The sequence below is a fragment of the Ostrea edulis genome, chromosome 9 (genome assembly GCF_947568905.1).
Source record: "Ostrea edulis chromosome 9, xbOstEdul1.1, whole genome shotgun sequence".
Classification (NCBI taxonomy): Eukaryota; Metazoa; Mollusca; class Bivalvia; order Ostreida; family Ostreidae; genus Ostrea; species Ostrea edulis.
This window is the reverse complement of record NC_079172.1, coordinates 27,709,698-27,731,878: the sequence shown is the minus strand read 5'-3', so window position 1 is coordinate 27,731,878 and position 22,181 is coordinate 27,709,698. Positions and strand designations below refer to the sequence as shown.

General features: G+C 34.3%; 1 protein-coding gene across 1 annotated transcript; it reads left to right on the top strand.

The window, feature by feature from the left end:
• The first annotated feature begins 15,202 nt into the window (after positions 1-15,202).
• Positions 15,203-20,586, top strand: LOC125657660 (uncharacterized). Its single transcript, XM_048888383.2, has 5 exons — positions 15,203-15,287; positions 17,750-17,975; positions 19,483-19,560; positions 19,687-19,923; positions 20,082-20,586. Exons 2-5 carry the CDS (start codon positions 17,762-17,764, stop codon positions 20,324-20,326), a joined length of 774 nt encoding a protein of 257 aa, XP_048744340.1. The 5' UTR covers positions 15,203-15,287; positions 17,750-17,761; the 3' UTR covers positions 20,327-20,586.
• Positions 20,587-22,181: the final 1,595 nt, after the last annotated feature.

Below are 22,181 nucleotides of genomic sequence, written 5' to 3'. Positions count from 1 at the left end.
GATGTATTAATGTGACTGAAATAAAGAATGATGGTAAAAAGTTATGAATAGTTGTCCTGGTCGTGATTTTGCATTGGAAAATGAAAAGAAATAAATGTTACATCCAATCATAATTGAATGACAACATTCGGGTAAAGTTTGAAAGATACATTCATTGCATCAACAGAGGATTCTTACTCCTCCAAGGCACCTGATCCCACCTCTGGTGTGTCTAGGGGTCTCTTTTTACCCAACTATTTATTTTGTATTGGTTATAGGAGCTATGATATTGATAACTGTTCGTTATCTTCACCTTTCATCAACAACATGCAACTTTTGTATTTAGCTGTAAACATTGTTTAATACACGTATCATTAGGTGACTATTATTGTAGCTAACCAATAACCTATAACCCAGAAGACAACGTGTGCTCTAAACGTGAGCGATTGATTTATACAAAACTGAATCTTTTATTCTAAAAATTAAATATGGTAATTGATAAACATTAATAAGGAGCGATGTAGAAAGGGTTTGATCCAAGATTATCATTTCCAAGGCATAGTCTATCTAACGCATAAATTACTACACATTATCAGGAAAAGTGATTTTAAAATCATGGAAAAGCCGCGCTGCTACTGGGAGTTATCTTGCTTCTATTGTGTTGATACTTTGTGGATTGCCAGTGGGTATGATCTTTCCTTCATGTGTTTTAAGAACATACAAGTCTTCCGAAGTAGGTCTTGAATGTCATCGTAATATCATTTTTGTAAAAGTTCAAAGATTTTCATCTAACTTTGTTCAAGAAACATACTTTTACAAGTGAAACAAATTGTCATATTTTTCAATACTTTTCTACATATTAGTAGTATCCATGGGTTCATTTTCATTTGAAGGCTTATGTTCATAGAAAACTATTGAATTAATACGTGTTTTACGATATCTAACCAGGATTTCTCTTTTGTAGCTAAGGTTTTTGAATACATTTGTCTGTTGTGTTTCCGTGTTGCTGATTTAGAGTTCTTCCACTGCATTTTGAAAATGCTCAACGAGTGACTGATTAGTTGATTCCACAGTTCGCAGTGAGACATAACAATCCAAATATATATTAAAATTAACCTAGAGTAACTCAAGGTAATGCTCACTGCTAAGGGTTCTATGCGTTGTTTATCTGTATTTCGTAGATAATTGTTTCTTTTCCACAAACGACGAACCCATTTTCTTCTTATCGTTCCTGTCACCCAACTTGCATGCACGTGATTTTAAAACTCGTGTTCACTTTTGAAACTTACAACTACTTCCCTGAGAAGAGAATACACCCTGTCTTAAGTTTTATACAATCAGAATACTGCTGCATAAAAAACAAGTAAAGCAATTTCGTCTTTAATTGATTGATTGTATATTGTTTAACGTCAATCTCGATAATCTTTTACTCACATGTGGAGATGTCACAATTACCAGTGAAGGGCTTACGTCCTTTGAGCAAGGGGATTTTCTATCGTGCCTCATTTGTTGTAACATGGTACCTCGATTTTTGCAACCTCATCCGAAGGACTGCCCCATTTAGTCACCTCCTACAACAAGCAAGGGATACTGAGGACCTATTCTAACCCGGATCCCCACGATATTTTTTCATCTAGAAAGCCAGGTATATTTTGCAATATACAATTCTTGAAATACTTGTGAAAACACGAATTAGCTATCAAAATATGCACTATGACACAAGCTAATCTTAATTTGATGGAGATGTTCCAATACTAAGTCTGAAAATAAATAGGAAGGTCATGATCGAGAAAATTATGTGAATTGGTGAACAGAACTTTTTTTCCAGTATAGAATTGTTACGACTCAAATTGACTACAGAACAAATTTATCTTGTAGTTGATTCCACAGTGAATTTATGAATATTTTAAAAAGGTAAAATAGTGGCAATTTCTCGATTAGATCCACTTTGTCAATGATTTCAAAATATTTTTTGTGTTCCTTCTCCATCAGATACTAACGAAGTGTCCTCGCCACCCTTTTCCTCGATTTCGTGCTACTTTTAGTATCAAATTCAGTTTGTAAATTAATATTCAATGAGTCGTGTAAATCTTTCATCCGTAACCATATCATTGATGCTGTAGTTTAGAGAATTTTAACGTGATAATGTGGGACTGCTTTTATTTTCTGATTTGTGTAGCAGATCTTTCGCTACTATTTCTGTTTGTTTCATGTCACGCTCATACGCGGTATGTGTTTCATAGTTTGGTTTGATGTTTACACGTAATTGATTGTGACTGTATTATATTAAATATCTAAAATTGATCTGTCTCATCGTATCGGTCACTGACAATCAAGTATTACTTGGACAGTATTTGAATTATACAACATTAATATAAATAATAGGCAGCAATAGATTTCTGTATCACGGAATATATTGAGGGAGAGGATCATATAGGTCAAATATGCACATATATTTCTTTTTTCATTACAATCGAGAGTAACAGAGAAAATGACATTGCGAGGTATTACTATTTACAATTACCTCCACGTCCGAAATTCTTCTTAGTGAAGATGTTACATTTATTATTCGAGCATGAAAGGCGAAGGTAACGGACAGCGATCTATCTGACAACTGGATTAGAGTGAATATGATTGGACTACGAAATGCATTTGTTTCAAGACAAGCTATTCGACGTATAACACAGAGCGAAACCCCATTAAAAGCAATATTCACACTAAATATCGAATTAAAGGATATTCAGCAAGGGTACATAGAAGAGTGCTATAGAGTTTACTTAGCTACACACCGTCGGTTACAACCAAAACAGAGTTACAGAAGTTGACGTCAATGGGATGGTACATATGTGATCGATGTAACATTTGTTGTGAGGAGAAAACAGGAAGAATGGCCATGACCTAGATTTTATTACGAGGCATATTGTCTACCCACATCAAAAAGTGAATGTTCGTAATTTCAAATCAAAACCTCAGAACTGAATGCCTTAGAACGCAGTCATGAAATCATGTCTCTTTTACATTCTAATTTAGAAACATTTATTAATGGTCAATGTTAAATTGTTCTCTACGACCTTCCCAGAGATACTGATGCAAATTATTTTGAAAAAAATAAAATACAACCTATTCATATACAATAAGATCAAGAAATATCTGAGTTTGAACTACCAATTAAAAAAAAAACAATATGTGGCAGAAATGTGGAGTTAATTCTAAAACTTTATTAACTTTACTATCAAACATCTTATTTCACATATTTCTCAATTGCTACAAAACCTCGACTACAACATAACCTTGAATTCATAAACAAACCATGAAAAAATCAATATGTTGTAACAGGTGGAATATTGAACACATGCCAATCAATAGACACGAGGTATAAGTTACATCTTGCAACATGTATTTGGGGGAAATTTGTTGTGAAATCAAACAGTTTGAATCAAAATATAAATGGATTTGACACTCAGGAATTTATAGAGTATGAGGGTGTCTTCCAAACTAAATTGGTGAAATGACCAGTTCCTATATATCTCCTATGCATGGTATTGCAGTTGAAAGCAATAAATCAATTGATGCTATTTAACTCCAAGTTATTCTGTTGGTAGATGTATGGGATCTTTTATCCGTTGCTCATCATTGTGATTTTCATACAAACAATCAATCTGTATTTTAAATGTTTACCATCTGAACCACACTGATCTAATGAGGTATATATTTTAAATGGCTTTATCCAATTTGAGCCAGTGCATGTTACATGTAGATCATATATCACATAAGGTGTTTGAGGACAGAAGGAGAGAATTGTTAATGTAAAATCCAAACATTGAGACTTTCGATCAAATACTGTATGATAAAAACAAACTTCTTTTACATGGGCGGATCAAGAAATCGGAGTAACAGGTACAAGTGTTTGGGTACTTTCATCGATAGGATAGGGAGGCAGATTGGTCCAAGTTCTTCTGCAATTTTTGTTCTGAAGCTACGGATAGTCTATATGATAAAATACACCATTTTAGAGGGACATTGCATCGAAGTACAGTACAGCATACAGTAGTACTATAAAACATGTGGAATGACAAAACAAATCAACTTGATGTTTCCATTTCCTATACCAAAGACTTTGATTCGCTTCAGTATAAACCTTTAATGCCCCGAATTCCTGTAGACAAAAATGTTATAGGTACGTGCAGTGAGTTTGAAATTACAAAACATTTCAGAAAAGTCTTAAACGTATCACGTTTCAACATATCCCATGACCATTCCTCAGATAGATTAAAGACTATATTTCTTTACATTATAGTCAGTTGTTTCTTCACCAAAAATGGAAAGAGGAAGTATTCATAGCTAGTGACCAGTCATTCAAAAAAAATCTTTTTCAAACAGCACTCTGATTCTACGCTTAAGTTGATATAACAAAATGCTGCAGTTCCTAATTGAAAGGTGAACAGTGAGCAATGCAAAATAGAGAGTTCAATAAACACGGATCCTTGGATACACCAGAGGTGGGATCAGGTGTTTAGAATGAGTAAGCATCCCCTGTGGACTAGTCACACCCGAGGTATAACAATCAGTATGAAACACGTCAGACAACATTTGATCCAATGATAGGATGTATAGGCAAACTAGATCGTTATAATGCAAAATGTTGACTTTAAACGAGACAGTTGGAACTCCTGCATCATCAACTTGTTTCTCAGTAGCCTACTTTGATTTAAAATCTGGCCATAAGCAGAGCAAGCCCTTGTGTACCGAATCAGTTGAGATATTTGAACCCAACATGCAGGTGATAATGGAATATTGCTACATAAATAATGAAAGTTGACGATGGAGAGGCTGAACTAATCCCGTTTGTCATAAAGTTGAGTTGTTAGTTTACCGTAATATCGACTGACAATATCGTCGTACTGTTTCATGATCAGGTCTTCCAACAGTCTGTTGGACTTCCCCTGGGCGTGAATTGTGCCCCTTTGTTAGCTGGTCTGCTTTTATATCCTAACAAGACAAAATCTATTCAAAAGCTGTTACAGGAGAAGAAAAAGTATCTTGCTCTGGTTTTCAACTTGACTTTTAAAAATGTTTATCTATTAACAATAATCAATTTCATTTATATATCGATTCGATATATTCCAGTTAGCTCAAAATAAATGACACCACATAATCTTTCACATCAGTTTCGTAATTAGATTTTTTATTGAACATAGATAATAACGGCAAACGAGCAACTCAAGTTTGTGACTTCAACTTCTCTATCGTTAACTTCCAATATCCATATAGCAATATTTCAATATTACCTGCATATGGCGTTTGTATCTCTCGAGTGATTCTATGCACAAGAGCTTGCTATGCATACGGTCAGTTTGTAAATCAAGAAAGGGTCAAATGCTGTCCGACATGTTTCATATCAATTACTAGGCCGTTCTTTACAGACTGATGTTAACTGCGAATTACTCCATGTAAGGTGTTGATAACGAACAATGATTATTCTCACAATTCCTATAAGCAATACAAAAGAGATTTGGGCAAACATGGACGCCTGGACACGAAAAGATGGGATCAGGTGCCTAGGAGGAGTAAGCATTCCATGTCGACCGGCCACACCCGCCGTGAGCCCTCTATCTTCATCAAGTAAACGAAGTTATTCGTAGTCAAAATCAGTGTGCCAAGAACGACCTAACAATCGGTAGGAAACACACCAGACAGCATTTGACCCAATGATAGATTGTAAAGGCAAACTAGATCGTTATAACGACTATAGAATTTGCGAAATGCTGTTTGAACTAGACTGTTGGACTTGTTTGTCAGAAGCCTGCTTCGATTTAAAAACTGGCCATAATCAAAACATGCTTTTGAGTATCGAATCAGTTGACAGATATAAACACCATATGTAGGTGATAATGGCATATTGCTACATAAATATGGGTAGTTGACGATGGAGAAGCTGAAATCATAAAGTTGAGTTGTTAGTTTGCCGTATATATCTATTGTCAATAAGATATCTAAGTAGGAAGAAGAAATGAACGACCCTGTTGTTTGTTTTATTTCGTGTTCACTGGGATATATGGAATCCACATATGAATGAAAATTATTGTTAATAGATAATACGTCGTCAATGTATCTAAATGTCAAATTGAAGATAGCAAGATATGTTTTCTTCTCATGTAGAAGTTTTTGAATATATTCTGTTTCATAGGAATATAAAAACAGATCAGTTAACAAAGAAGCAAAATTCGTGTCTATGGGAATTCTAGCAGACTATTGGAAGAACTGATCACTAAAGACCGAAGTTATTGTGTAAAAACTTATACGGTACCAATTTTGATGCACCAGATGCGCATTTCGACAAATAATGTCTCTTCAGTGATGATCAACCGAAATTTTTGAAATCCGAAATAACTATGAAGTTTTAGAGCTAAATATAGCCAAAAACAGCGTGCCAAAAAAGTGGACTCAAATTCGTCCAAGGATAAGAGCTATGCATGAGGGAGATAATTCCTAATTTTGAAATGAATTTCTAAATTTTGTAACAGCAATTAAATATACATCCGTATTTTCAAGCTAGTAACGAAGTACTTAGCTACTGGGTTGTAGAGACCCTCGAGGACTAACAGTCCACCAGCAGAGGCCTCGACCCAAGGGTCATAATGTAAAACTTATACGGTACCAATTTTGATGCACCAGATGCGCATTTCGACAATCAATGTCTCTTCAGTGATGCTCAACTGAAATCTTTGAAATCCGAAATAAGTATGACGTTTTAGAGCTAAATATAGCCAAAAACAGCGTGCCAAAAAAATGGAGACAAATTCGTCCAAGGATAAGAGCTATGCATAAGGGAGATAATCCTTAATTTTGAAATGAATTTCTAAATTTTGTAACAGCAATTAAATATACATCCGTATTTTCAAGCTAGTAACGAAGTACTTAGCTATTGGGCTGTAGAGACCCTCGGGGACTAACAGTCCACCTGCAGAGGCCTCGACCCAGGGGTCATGATGTAAAACTTATACGGTACCAATTTTGATGCACCAGATGCGCATTTCGACAAATAATGTCTCTTCAGTGATGATCAACCGAAATCTTTGAAATCCGAAATAAGTATGACGTTTTAGAGCTAAATATAGCCAAAAACAGCGTGCCAAAAAAGTGGAGACAAATTCGTCCAAGGATAAGAGCTATGCATGAGGGAGATAATCCCTAATTTTGAAATGAATTTCTAAATTTTGTAACAGCAATTAAATATACATCTGTACTTTCAAGCTAGTAACGAAGTACTTAGCTATTGGGCTGTAGAGACCCTCGGGAACTAACAGTCCACCAGCAGAGGCCTCGACCCAGGGGTCATAATGTAAAACTTATACGGTACCAATTTTGATGCACCAGATGCGCATTTCGACAAATAATGTCTCTTCAGTGATGCTCAACCGAAATCTTTGAAATCCGAAATAACTATGAAGTTTTAGAGCTAAATATAGCCAAAAACAGCGTGCCAAAAAAGTGGAGCCAAATTCGTCAAAGGATAAGAGCTATGCATGAGGGAGATAATCCTTAATTTTGAAATGAATTCCAGCATGTCTTCTTTTTCAACTTCGGAATACGTGTGCGTGGAATCAGAGTGGCGTTTAACAAGTAATGTTTTGGATGACTGCTCACTAGAGAGGAATATTTTCGTTTTCTTTTTATGAAGAAGGAGCAACTTTCTATGATGTCAACATGTCTAGTCTTTAATTTCAAGTTTACTTAAAGTGCTTTAGAATATTTTAGTATCCACATTTGATTTACACCACTTCTGGCATATGTAGTCGCACAGTACGTTTGAAGTTTCTCCTTCACTGCTGTTAATATTTTCTTGAGGAGTAAAGATAGGGGCTTGGTAGAACATTTACTGGATCCAGCAATGCATCTCTGTTTTTAAGGGTTTTCATGAAGTTTAGGATTCTATTATAGGTACGGTAACTCATATTTATCCGTCACATTGACTGGGATATTAAATGTTTCTAAAACTGAAGCATGATTTTGAAGAATTTCGTCTTTTGAAAGGTCAGTTGGAGTATAGGTACGACTACCAAAAGTGGAATTAATGCCAAGTTCGTTTAAATACAGTTGAAATAATGAGCCCAACAAAGACAATGTTGTTACAAGCTTTGTCACCTGGAACCAAAATATATTCGTCATGTAACCTATTCAATTCTTTCATCACTTCTGGTGTACTAAACTCAGGATGATATATTGTACGTACTTTTGTTTTATTGTGTCTAATGCGGGAGTTTAATATTCCTCTTATACATACATGTATGTACTTTTAATCCATTCTTACAATGCATCAAGGTTTTTTTTTTCATATTTAGCCAATCGTCGGGTATAATTTTCGACAGAATCCATGATAGAGATGAGGTTCTGTCTCCAAAATGAAAAACCGGGGTTCTCTGTATTTAGTACTTTTTAGAATAAGTGAATTGAGGTCCTTATTTTCAAAATTAATCTGATAAAGATGTAGGTCTTAAGGCGGGTGTGAGCGGTCGACAGGAGATGCCTTTTCGTCTTAGGTACCTTATTCCAATTATGGGATGTTTAAGGGTCCGTGTTTCCCCAACTCTTAATTTTGTAATCCATATAGTAGTTTGATCACTGTTTGTTATCTTCATCTTTTTCTAGGTTGATTCTATATAGTAAGAAATGTTGTTGTTTTTTAAATTTACTATAGATGTAACATCAATACTATAATAAACCCGAGTAAAACAATTGTTGCTCAAATGAATAAGGTTAGCAATATCTAAATAATTTATGTCGATTGTTTTGGAGTACAATTTTGTTATTTTAAATCGATATCATTAAAAACGCAATCAAATGGGTCCAGAGGCCTATCCAAGGTTGGTTAGCTTCATTATATGAATGATAATGTAGTTTTGCTAAGAGGTATGGTATATTCAGGAATGTATTGCATTGTATTATTGTATTGTTGTATCGTATTGTATTATTGTATACAGACAGCTAGCAGAAGGGATCTAAGATGGAAGTAGGGTCTTGAGTCCAGGAAATGAACCTGTGATAAGGAATCTATTGTTTTGTATCTCGTAGTTTCAGAAGACTAGGCGCTGTGAATATCATAGTTTAGCATTGTAGAACTTACTTTAAAAACCTCTACTGATCATTCATTACATGCAATGGTTTTCCATTAACTTTTTTTTTCACTACTTTCCGTTCGCAAGTAAGCGACCGATTCTTACAGAAAGGACCGAGGGCAGATATTGGACTTGATGGCTGACATCACATATGATATAGATTTTACCATGTAGTATTCTATTTAGTATGCGCTTAAATATTATATACATACCAAGTTATGAATCTTACTTTCCAAGATGCATTTGTATGATTAAGACAGGCCTTCGAAAAAATCATCAATCTTAACTCGAGATCCACATCTTGTGTTTTGATATTATTTGTTGTTGTCTGGTAACAAACGCGTAAATCCAGAGCTGATACGAGAGAATGTATAATTTCCGGTTTGATGTGGATTTTTGCACGCCAGTATGATATGTGATATGAGTTTTTGATCGGCTGTTGTTATCGTCTAATGTGACGTCATCCGTACTGCACCGCCAGGAATTGATATAATTATTATTAAGTACATGATACGATATGAATATGTTATACATGTATGCATGCTTATTGAGCACTTAGTAAGTAAAGATAGCAAACAATGATCAATTTCATAAATACTATCAAGATTATAAATCTAAGAGAAGGGACAATACATATCCCTGAACACAACAGAGGTTGCATCTGGTACATGTATAGAGGAGGATTAAGGATCCCCTACTGACTGATCACACATACTGTGAACCCTATATCTTAATCAGAAAAATGACGAACTTCTCGGTCAAAATAAAAAAAAACTAGCAGTTGTTATGAAATACATGTATGTCAGATAGCATTCAACCTAATGACAGTGAAGATAATTAGAATTACCAAAGGAATTGCGAAAACTTGAATTTAAACGAAACTGTTGAAACTCCTGTAATATCAACGTTTTGTCTATAGCCTGACTCGATTTAATATTTGACTCGACATAGAACATGTCTTCGTGTTTCAAAACAGTTGAGAGACATAAGCGCCGAGAATATGCCTAAATTTTGCAGCTCTTCACCGTCAATGGTCTCATATAAATGAAAAATTCTCAAGTGGGACGTTAAACAAAATGTAATCAATCAATCAATACACAATAAACACAAGAAGGTGATAATGTAATGTGCTACACGGATAAGGGAAGTTGACGATGAAGAAGTTATCAATAAATATCTAATGGAACATTAAATTGTTTCATATTCTGAATTTTATACATTAATCAGTATTTCCTTTACGTACCCCAATATCATTGTATTATAATTTTCCTATAAGTGCCCTTCAATTCTTAGCCAATCACAAAGCAGTAATACGGTCACTTGAAGCTTTCGCCATTTCTTTGAAAATAAGTAGAATGTTTTCAACGACGTTTTCACATTTTGAGTGAAGTCTAAAAAGCACTACATATTCTATTTATATTACAAACTACTTGAGTTTCATCATGGAGTAATTGGTTCATACTAAGGTGTGTGTATATAATGTGTGAATTTTGCGCCTTCTACTGTGAAAATTCAGCACCTTTCACGGTGTGGGTATTCAACACCACGCTATGCAACAATGGCGTAGGTGGCATGGCGGCGTTTAATCTACACGTGGTGATAGTGAGACAGTCGTTTATTCGGAGTTTACGGGATTATATTGAATCTACAGAAGACAATTACAATTTACGTTTGTTACGAGATAACTTTTGTGTTTCATTTTATGCGCGAGGAGGATTAACAATTAATCGGTTAGTGAATACCCCGGAACTGTATGGTATTCCTCAAGAACAAGATATATGCTTTTTACAGATAGGAAGTAACGATTTATCCGATCAATCAAGGTCAATTTCAGAGATCGGAACAGCTATACATTCTTTTGCAATCTTTTTAAATTGTTGTCGTATAGTAAAGAAAGTTATCATGGGACAAATCCTAAGAAGATTTCCGCGTGTAATAGATCCCCAATATAATGACAGAGTGATTGAACTCAACATTTTACTACGCTCATTGTGTACTTCAAAGGACAATGTTTACTTTTGGCATCATGTTTCTGGGATAAAAACCTCTCGTACCTGGCAGTTGATGGAGTACATCTGCAAATCCCTCTTTGGATGCACGCCACATGCAGAAGTATTTACAAAGTTTAAAGAGTGCTATCCTTCGTATTTCACTTTTCGTACGAGGCTGTTTTTCCAAGATAGTATTAAAATTTTGGATTTGTCATTTGGAAAATTATGGCCAAGTGATACTTCTTTTCCTATGCCATTTTGATTAATGCTTTTACAATTATATATGGCAATTTATTCAGTGAAATGTACCATTATAGGCTAGTATGGCTACCAACAGCATTTTGACGTCACATATATGTACATATGCTGATTCTATTATTTTCGGCAAGGTATGATCATTCAATTATGATTATTTGGTTTCAAGCCAGTTTTGCTTCATGCTGATGACAAATGCATTTTTACGTCACGTTTATTGTGTCGGATGCTAAGTCTCTTATCAGCTTGATCATTCACTTGCCATTATTTTGTCATCATTGTTATAATGCACGTTGAATGTTTTATTTACTATGAACAGCATTTTGACGTTGCGTTTATTGTGACGGATGCTGATTTTATTACTTTCAGCTAGATATTATCATGTGGAATATAAATAAATATTTATTGGAACATTAAATTGTTATATATTCTGAATGTTATACATTAGTTAGTATTTCCTTTAAGGTAACTACATATTCCCAGTTTTATCTGATACAAGTTTAAAATGTGTATTTATTTCCATTCATTAGAGTTAAAAACTAACAAATTATCAAATAAAATACATAATGCATCACACTTTTCAAGATGCGAGACATACATAAACAGAATCATATATCACCGTCAGAAAATTGCAATTTTCCTTAAACAGCGTTATTAGTATTCCATACAAACTGGTTATCACGATATATAGTAGCATTCATAACAATTTCATGAAACTGTATCTTCACAAAAACATAGAAAATGTCTGTAAAAAATAAAAGAAATCATCGCATAATAGACTGGATAAAGAAATCCATAAAAACAGAGTTATTGTCCTTGGATTCCATTTTTTGAAACGTATCATTCATTATGCATCTATAACTTAGACTTTTGAAATATTTTATTTTTAACAAGATTATTTACAATAACTATAAAAAAAATACTCCAACAAAAGTTCCTATCATGCATAAATGTAACATTGATTTTGCAAAATCTGATGACATCACAGGAGGGTGGAATTACTTTAAATACCTCAATATCATTGTCATACAATTTTCCTATACGTATCCCTCAATTCTTAGCCAATCAGAAAGAAGTACTACGGTCATTTGAAGCATTTGCCATTTCTTTGAAAATAAGTAGAATTTTGCCAGTGACTCCCACAACCCCTCCTCCACCCTTTTAATGGTTCGTTTTATTGATTTTAATGCTTAATTAGCATATACATGTAGTGTTATCTTATTGAATGTATCCTTTTGCATTATAGCGTGGTCTTGCATTTTTATGCGTCACCTTTTTGATATTATTAGTGTTTTTTACATGTATATTGGCTGGGATCAATTTGTGTAATTTATATGTTTATTTGCTCATTTGCAAACGTAGTCATTAGTAAACGCTTGTATGTATTAAGTTGTCCCAGCCAATTACTTTTGTATATTTTGATTTTTTACGTCATTTTGTTTGATTGTTTTATTACGTCATTTGTTTGATCATAATAGTAAATGACTCACTTAAAATGTTGTGTTTTTCATTAGACATTTCAATCATTATCCAATCACAAAAACTGAGCTAAGGAATACCAGAGTATCTTGCTCCTATACGGGGTTTTCTATTTCAAAATTGCGAAATATAAAGGTTGTCATAAAGTTGTGTGAGTGTGACTCCACAGAATGACAACTTTTTAAACGTGGTGACGTATCAGCTAATATTGTATCATAATGTATATATTCTGGGTAGAACATGTATCGAGCGACAAGTATCCCGAGGAAAAGATTATCAACCAGCAGAGAAACATGATCCATGATTAAAAGAAAAAGTGAAGATCACGAACAGTTATGAATCCCATAAATGAAAGGCGAATATAACGAACAGTGATCAATCTCATAATTCCTAAAATTAATACAAAATAGATAGTTCGGCAAACACAGACCCGTGCATACACCTGAGGTGCGATCAGGTGCCTAGGAGGAGTAAGCGTCCCCTGTCGACCGGTCACATCCGCCGTGAGCCCTACATCCCGATCAGGTAAACGGAGTTATCTGTAGTCAAAATCAGTGTGCCAAGAACGGTCTGACAATTGGTTTGAAACACGTCAGACAGCATTTGACCCAATGATAGGTTGTATTGACGAATTAGATCTGCGAAATGCAGACTGTTGAAACCCCTGTACCATCAACTTGTTTGTCAGTAGCTTTCGTCGATTTAAGAACTGACTATACGCAGAACAAGCTCTTGCGTATCGAATCATTTAAGAGATATAAACACCATACCCAGGTGATAATGGAATATTGCTACATAAATATGGGAATTTGACGATGGAGAAGCTGAAATCATCCAGTTTGTCATACAGTTGAGTTGTCAGTTTGCCATTAATGTCTACTTTCAATAAAATATGTAAGTATGAAGGAGAAATGGACGACTCTGTGGTGTATTTTATTTCGAGCTCACAGGGATATATCAAATCGACATATGAATGGAAGCTATTATTGTTAATAAACAAAATGTCGTAATATCTAAATGTCGAAATGAAAACACAGCAAGATATATTTCGTTCTCACGGAGAGGTGTTTGAATACATTCTGCTTCATATGAATATAGAAACAGGTCAGCTAACAAAGGAACTCAATTCGTGACCATGGGAATTCGAGCAGACTGTTGGAAGACCTGATCACCAACGACCACGAAGATATTGTCAAATGTCAAATATCATAAACATTACATAATCAAGAATCATCCCTGGAAACAGCAGAGGTGGAATCAGGTGCACATGAGGAATAAGCATCCCCTGTTGACTGTTCGCACTCTTGATAAGTTAAACGGAGTAGTATGTCGTTAAAATGAGCATGTAAATTACTGTTTAACAATTGTTTTCAACACGTCAGATAGCATCCGACGTTATAACAGGTTGTATTTGTAAATAAAATTAACTTACACATCCAAGTAAAATATTACACTACCTTAGAAGGTAACGTGAAACAAAAGATTAAATAAACTACAGAATTCCGTACTATATTCAAAACATGATGTCGATATTGCGTTTGAAGTAGAAGATTAAACAGATGTGAATTTATTTACTTTCTCAATAAGAATGATTAGTGCTGTTTATATTGTGCTAGAGAAAATGCCAGCCTACAGTCAGAGAAACTAGGATTATAAAGATATTCGACATTGCATAATTCAAAGGATTTCAATATGAATCCGATGTGAGGCTTGATATATTTACTTAGCAGTAATCTTTGTTTGGTATCCACACATCACCGATATCACAAATGTTTTATATCCAAGATAAAGAAATGAATGTAGAATCATTGGCATGAGTACCAAGATTATTATTATTATTATTTACAGTATTTATATAGCACATTATATAATAAAAAAATTACTCTAAGTGCTTTACATTAAAACAACAATAAACTACAATTAAAAATTGAACATATCTAAAACAGTGTAAAAAAGATAAAGAAATGAATATAAAATCATTGGCATGAGTACCAAGATAAAGAAAAGAAAGCATATCTACTGGCATAAGTGTCATGGCATTCTGGATCAAGACGGAATAGTTATGTTTCAGCATATATATACGTATCTATATGTTTGTCACTTGAGAATACTTTTTCTAAAAAAGAATCAGTTTAATATCATTACATGTTCTATCATTTATTTCAGCAGAGCAAAACTTTTCTACAAAGATTGCATTTTAATCAGGCTAGTTATCTAGGCAAACATTTATTAGAAAACGTAAAATAAGTTATTGTGTACGTGGACAAGTGATGAAAACAAACAGTGATCGCATATACGAATATTAGTATCTAGTTACATTTTAATGAGATTCTTCTGTCACGTACCATATATATGGAATGCGCCATATTGTTACCTAAATATGTGTTCCTAAAACTTCTTCATTGAGACTGTTGCATGTGTAATAAACACATGTCTGATTCCTTGATTCTGGAAAATAACTCAAGATGTAAGTGTATAAATCTTACTTTCTTATTAACATAAATAAAGTCCGTAATTAAGAAAGTACATTTACATATCCAATATCTTCCCAAGAACAAGTCAGTTTATTGATTTGGATTATGAAAATTGGGATGTGTGTTTAGTTTCGAAATATTTGCATACTCAAGGAAATGCATCTGTATCATACTTAAGAGCCAACAATGCATTTCAATATGATTTCCTTAATTGTGTTGTTCTTCTTTTAAAAAAAAACTTAAAATTGATCATACCAATTCAGAGCGTTTGCCAAGTTCCCTTTCCAATGCAACGTGTGGATTGTTTAAATCAAATGGATACATTATGACCCCTGGATCGAGACCTCTGCTGGTGGACTAATAGTTACTGGGGGTCTCTACAGTCCAGTAGCTAAGTACGTTGTTACTAGCTTGAAAATACGAATGTATATTTAATTGTTGGGATAAAATTTAGAAATTCATTTCAAAATTAAGGATTATATCTCCCTCATGCATAGTTCTGATCCTTGGATGAATTTGGCTCCAGTTTTTCCACTTTAGATTTCTTTATAGCTCTTACAAGTTTATTGTCATTTCGAATTACCAACATTACGGCTTGAGCATCACTGAAGAGACATTATTTGTCGAAAAACGAATCTGGTGCTTCAAGATTGGTACCATATAAGTTTTGCATTATGACTCCTGGGTCGAAGCCTTTGCTGGTGGACTATTAGTCCCAAAGGGTCTCCACAGCCCAGTAGCTAAGTACTTCGTTACTAGCTTGAAAATACGAATGTATATTTAATTGCTGGGATAACATTTGGAAATTCCTTTCAAAATTAAGAATTATATATCCCTCATGCATAGCTCTGATCCTTGGACGAATTTGGCTCCAGTTTTTAGCACTTTAGTACTCCTTTTAGCCATTACAAGTTTATTGTCATTTCGAATTTCAAACATTTCGGCTTGAGCATCACTGAAGAGACATTATTTGTCGAAATGCGAATCTGGTGCATCAAAATTGGTACCGTATAAGTTTTACATGTATAGGATGTAAAACTTATACGGTACTAATTTTTATGCACCATATGCGCATTTCGACAAATAATGTCTCTTCAGTGATGCTCAACCGAAATCTTTGAAATCCGAAATAACTATGAAGTGTTAGAGCTAAATATAGCCAAAAACAGCGTGCCAAAAAAGTGGAGCCAAATTCGTCCAAGGATAAGAGCTATGCATGAGGGAGATAATCCTTAATTTTGAAATGAATTTCTAAGTTTTATAACAGCAATTAAATATACATCCGTATTTTCAAGCTAGTAACGAAGTACTTAGCTACTGGGCTGTAGAGACCCTCGGGGACTAACAGTCCACCAGTAGAGGCCTCGACCAAGGGGTCATAATGTAAAACGTATACGGTACCAATTTTGATGCACCAGATGCGCATTTCGACAAATAATGTCTCTTCAGTGATGATCAACCGAAATCTTTGAAATCCGAAATAACTATGAAGTGTTAGAGCTAAATATAGCCAAAAACAGCGTGCCAAAAAAGTGGACTCAAATTCGTCCAAGGATAAGAGCTATGCATGAGGGAGATAATCCTTAATTTTGAAATGAATTTCTAAGTTTTATAACAGCAATTAAATAAACATCTGTATTTTCAAGCTAGTAACGAAGTACTTAGCTACTGGGCTGTAGAGACCCTCGGGGACTAACAGTCCACCAGCAGAGGCCTCGACCCAGGCGTCATACTGTAAAACTTATACGGTACCAATTTTGATGCACCAGATGCACATTTCGACAAATAATGTCTCTTCAGTGATGTTCAACCGAAATGTTTGAAATCCGAAATAACTATGAAGTGTAAGAGCTAAATATAGCCAAAAACAGCGTGCCAAAAAATGTTATGCATTTCTTTGATTACTGTTCGCTATCTTCATCTTTCATATAATGGAAAATTGCGAAAGTGATTCTGAAACCTTAAATGCGATTTACTGGTGTCCAATTTTTCTCACCTCATTCTTTAAGATTTATATTCAGAATTAATTTTATGAAGAGTTCTGAAGTTTTTCACTTCGGGCAAAACTAATCAAATAAATGACCTTTAACGTTGTTATTTTGCTTTGATTCCCTGGATCCACTGCTGTATTAGTGGTGTAAGCAACGTAGAGAAATTCCACGTACCGGCAAAACGAATTGAATACTATAGATCACATGGCGGGTGTGACCGGTCGACAGTGGATGCTTACTCCTCCTAGGCACCTGATCCCACCTGGTGTGTCCAGAGGTCTGTGTTTGACCAACCATTTATTTTGTATTGTTTATAGGAGTTGTGAGATTGATCACTGTTCGTTATCTTCCCCTTCCATTATGCGCTTGTATGTTGTAGAATATTAGCTATATCTATGTTTGTTTGGTGATGATATGATGAAAATAATTACTAACATACTTATTTATATTTCCCTTTTTGTTAGATTACATATAAAATGATGATTTTACCAACCTTCCTACTGATGGTCCATCTTTCACAAGCTGAAACACAAACCGGAAGCTGCAAAGATATCTTACATGGGATTCTGTCTGGACTTGGAGAATATCAGATTGGGGCTCTAAAAGAAGAGTTCCAAAGGTTCACAAATAACATGGAGCGATCTATGAATGTGTTCAAGAAACAAATGAAAGCTGCTTTTGAGAAAAAAGGTACATGACTAAACTTTTTCCTCAATCACTTCAGCTTATTTACCAGATTATATACATGCTTCGTTAGTGCATTTTGTATCACTAAGGATTTCTAACTGATCAAAAACAACATACTTCAATAAGGAATTCAAAGCGTGAAGAAATACAGGGTCGTCGTATAATTGAAATAATACAAAATGATTATGCAGATATGTAAACTTTTATTGGTATGATACCTTACTTGTAACATTCAAGAAAATGTAAACAACTATTTTTTAATCAAATATCAGGTGACTATAACACTGCATGCAATATTTAATTCATATACTTATTTAATGAGCTACAAAATTACTGAAATTCTTTAAATGAAAATACACACGATTTCCATATATATATATATATATATATATATATATATATATATATATATATATGTGTGTGTGTGTGTGTGTGTGTGTGTGTGTGTGTGTGTGTGTGTGTGTGTGTGTGTGTGTGTGTATCCGCCCTTTCCGAGTAGCTCGGAAAAACACCTCTGATGTATTGCATTTATCAATTGTCATAATTTCAAAAACTGGATTTTCCTAGCCATTGTCAAATTCATCAATTTGTAATGAATAATATGTGTATGAAAACGTGAAAATAACAGTGAATATGTCAATGAAATACGAAGATAATTAACAGTGATCAATCTCATAACTCCTATAAGCAATATAAAATAGACAGTTGGGCAAACACGGACCCCTGGATATATCAGAGGTAGGGTCAGGTGCCTAGGAGGAGTAAGCATCCGCTGTCAATCAATTTCACAGAATATAAAACAGGTCAGCTTATAACGGACCAAGACAGTGCCCATGGGAATTCCGAGAGACTGTTGGAAGACCTGATCACCAAAACTGCAAAATTATTGTCAATGAGGAATTCCAGCATCTTTTTAATATAGAATTAAGAGTAGGTGTGCGTAGAATCAGAGTGGAGTTTAACAAAGTAATTTTTTGAATGACTGATAACTAAATATGAATGTGAGTACAGAGAAAGGAAATTTCATTGTTAGCGAGAATGTTTTTTTTTAATGAAAATGAATTCATTCCAATGGTTGCATTTTAATTTCATCAATATAGAAGTGCTCATAATACATTCGAGGTGTTTACTCCGCCTGCCATAAAGATCTAAGAACATGCGATTGATGGTATTGAAAAGTATTAATTATTACAAACATATTTTAGAGACAAAGGGAGTCATTATCTTTAAATACATCAATAAAAGTGATCAATATCATGTTTGAAGCATTGAAGGTTCAATAATTTTCTCTTGTAGACTACACCTTGGAAATGTTTATAGCATCGTTATAATGACTACGAATTACTCAGTGTACCTGATCATGATATAGGACTGTAAAATTATTTTAAAACACATTTTTATTTCAACCTAGAATATTTAGTTTTTGTTAGAAACACATATATATGGTTCACGTATTGCAGTTTTTTTAATAACACCAACTTGTTGAGTATATTATCTATGTACGATACAGGCAGAATGAACAAAAGCGTTGTTTATACAAGATGGGGAAAGAAGACATGTCCCTCGAATGCTGAGTTGGTTCTCTCTGGTAAGTTTAGATTTAGATAATAATTGAATATCCTATTATGAAATTATATTTTATATGCAACAATATAGTACTCACCAGTAAAATGATTTTACTTTGACACCATTGGAATTTCGTTTCTTTGAACAGGATTTACCGGTGGTTCACATTATCATCAAAGGGGAGCGGCTGTTGAGCCCCTTTGTTTACCATTAGATCCAGAATGGGGCCAGTACAAAGATGGAACTGACGGTGATAAAGCTTATGTATATGGAGCAGAATACGAAACGGAATACGGTCTGGGTAACATGCGCAGACTCCATCAACATGACGTACCGTGCGCTGTCTGCCTGATTCATAATAAATCTGTTCTTAGAGTATTCCCAGGTACGTTTAAATCAGTTCATGCCATATTTCCAATGTTCCAAATATTCAAAATATCATGATTTAACCAACCTTAAAAGCATTCATACAAATATTAAAGATCTATACAAAATATTTTTTAAAAATCTTGAAAATCTAACAGTTCTTTCTCATTACTTTAGCAAGGAAAACTTGTTACAAAGGTTGGAAATTGGAATATGATGGATATCTAATGGCGGGATATCATAATCATCCTGCTGCCACAACGTACAAATGTGTGGATAGGAACCCTGATACTATTACTGGGGGTCATTCTAATCACGATGGTTATCTCTTCTATTCCGTGGAGGCAATGTGTGGATCATTGAAATGTCCACCATACGTAAACGGACGGGAACTTGTATGTGTTGTCTGCTCCAAGGCCTAGAAGTGTCCGACAGGACAGTGGAAATACATCCACACAATAAAAAAGTGGATCCAGAATTAATAGCTGTGTTATTCTTTTCCATACTTGTTGAGAGAGATTAATAAGAATAATGATATATTCTATTTTGTCTAAATGTCTAATATTTGCCTCATTGCATCGCTCACAATTCTTTTAAAACAACAATGTGTTTGGTAGATATAAAACAAACAATTTACGATCTGATCTAAATTAAATATTTGTGCTACTTGTTTTTATTTTTTGTTTCATGGTAAATTAGATTGTTTAATTTCAGTTTTACAAAACACACCTGCCTGCACGCTTTGAAAATTGAACAAAGGATATACTTTCATACTACCTTTTTGCAGACTGTTTTCACTACGTATTATTTCGTTTATGGGATCAAGGTATAGGGCTTACGACAAGGGATGCTTACTCCTCTTCCTCTGGTATGTCCAGGGTCAGTGTTTGCCCAACTCTTTATTTTGTATTCCTTCTGGATTTAAGAAATTAATCACTGTTCGTTATAGTGGCCTTTCATTACTTCAACATTAGACCTTAAATGTAACACGATTATACCAATTTAGGACGATACATGTGTATTGCATGAATGATATTACCAGGTTTCATCAAACATTTTTTTTTCATTCTCTGTAATTCGGGAGTATCGCTTATATTTCACTTTAATCACCAACGATTTGGTTTTATATACATCAAACAATGTGTGTATATAGCTATACAAAAGGGTTGTGGTAATTTGTAACTCATGTTGGAATTCTACACTGCAAAATGTAATGCTTTAGGTATCAGGAATGGGTAAATGATAATGCATGATACCAACATGTACACACAGGATCACTTTGCCCGCTTATTTTTGGTTATTTGTAAATCTGTTGTCCGATATACATGCATTTTGGACTACTAGTTCCAATGTAAGAAGATTTGTTGTTGCTGCATTTTGCAAAATGAAGTTCTATTAAACTCCTTGCATCATTCCAATCTTATCTATTTGAATTAGGACATCGTGCACTTCTTTTAAATATGGTTGTAAGTAATTATATCTACATCATATTCAAACAAAACTATACTTGATTGCATTGAAAGTTTTAAATAGAGGATCTGAAGAAACCAAGGGAAGCCCATACTCGGATTTCCCAAGACCAGAATGCAGACATAATTATGTGATTATGGATTTGCCCATCACAGGCATCGCGGTAGTTCCTCAAATCACCTGGGAATATAGGGAACATTGCTCTAGGTTGAATTATATTGTCATGACAATTATAATCAAATCTTAATATGATGATATTACTGCTTCTATGAATCCATCTCTGATGATTTTGGCTTTTGTTCGCATGTACATGTAAGCATAGAGCTTTGTCAGCCATTTCGCTCTAAGTGACTTCATCCGAATGAGAGATAAATCGAATTTCACGTCGTAAATTTCGGAAGACGAGCTCAGCTGATCACATACCTGTGCTGTGTAAAAATTTTCAAAAACAATTTCGCACTTTTGTTTACACTCAAGTATATTGTAAATATGCACAATTTGGTGGTATAGTAACGTGAATCACTGTTCGTTATCTATATGGTACTAATACAGAATATTTATCGACAATTATTTTCAGCTTAAATCGGCCATCAACCATGTACCGTTACATTTATGAGTAGCTCAGGTATAATTATACATTGATTGAAGCGAAGTTCGTGGCTCATTTAATTAGCTTGTTCGTTATTCAGGAGGTACTCTAAATCGTTGTTATGGCTGACTTCCTTTTAAAACAGGGATGAAAATATACATATCAGCAATATTTTTCTATCAATTTCAAGAAGTCTGACCAGCTGAGTAGTTCAGTAG

Bases quoted from the DNA above. Each gene is read 5' to 3' on its own strand.
- LOC125657660 (XM_048888383.2), top strand. From the start codon at position 17,762: ATGATGATTTTACCAACCTTCCTACTGATGGTCCATCTTTCACAAGCT. The intron at 19,561-19,686 runs GTAAGTTTAGAT...TTCTTTGAACAG, and splicing joins TGCTGAGTTGGTTCTCTCTG to GATTTACCGGTGGTTCACAT. The intron at 19,924-20,081 runs GTACGTTTAAAT...TCATTACTTTAG, and splicing joins TGTTCTTAGAGTATTCCCAG to CAAGGAAAACTTGTTACAAA.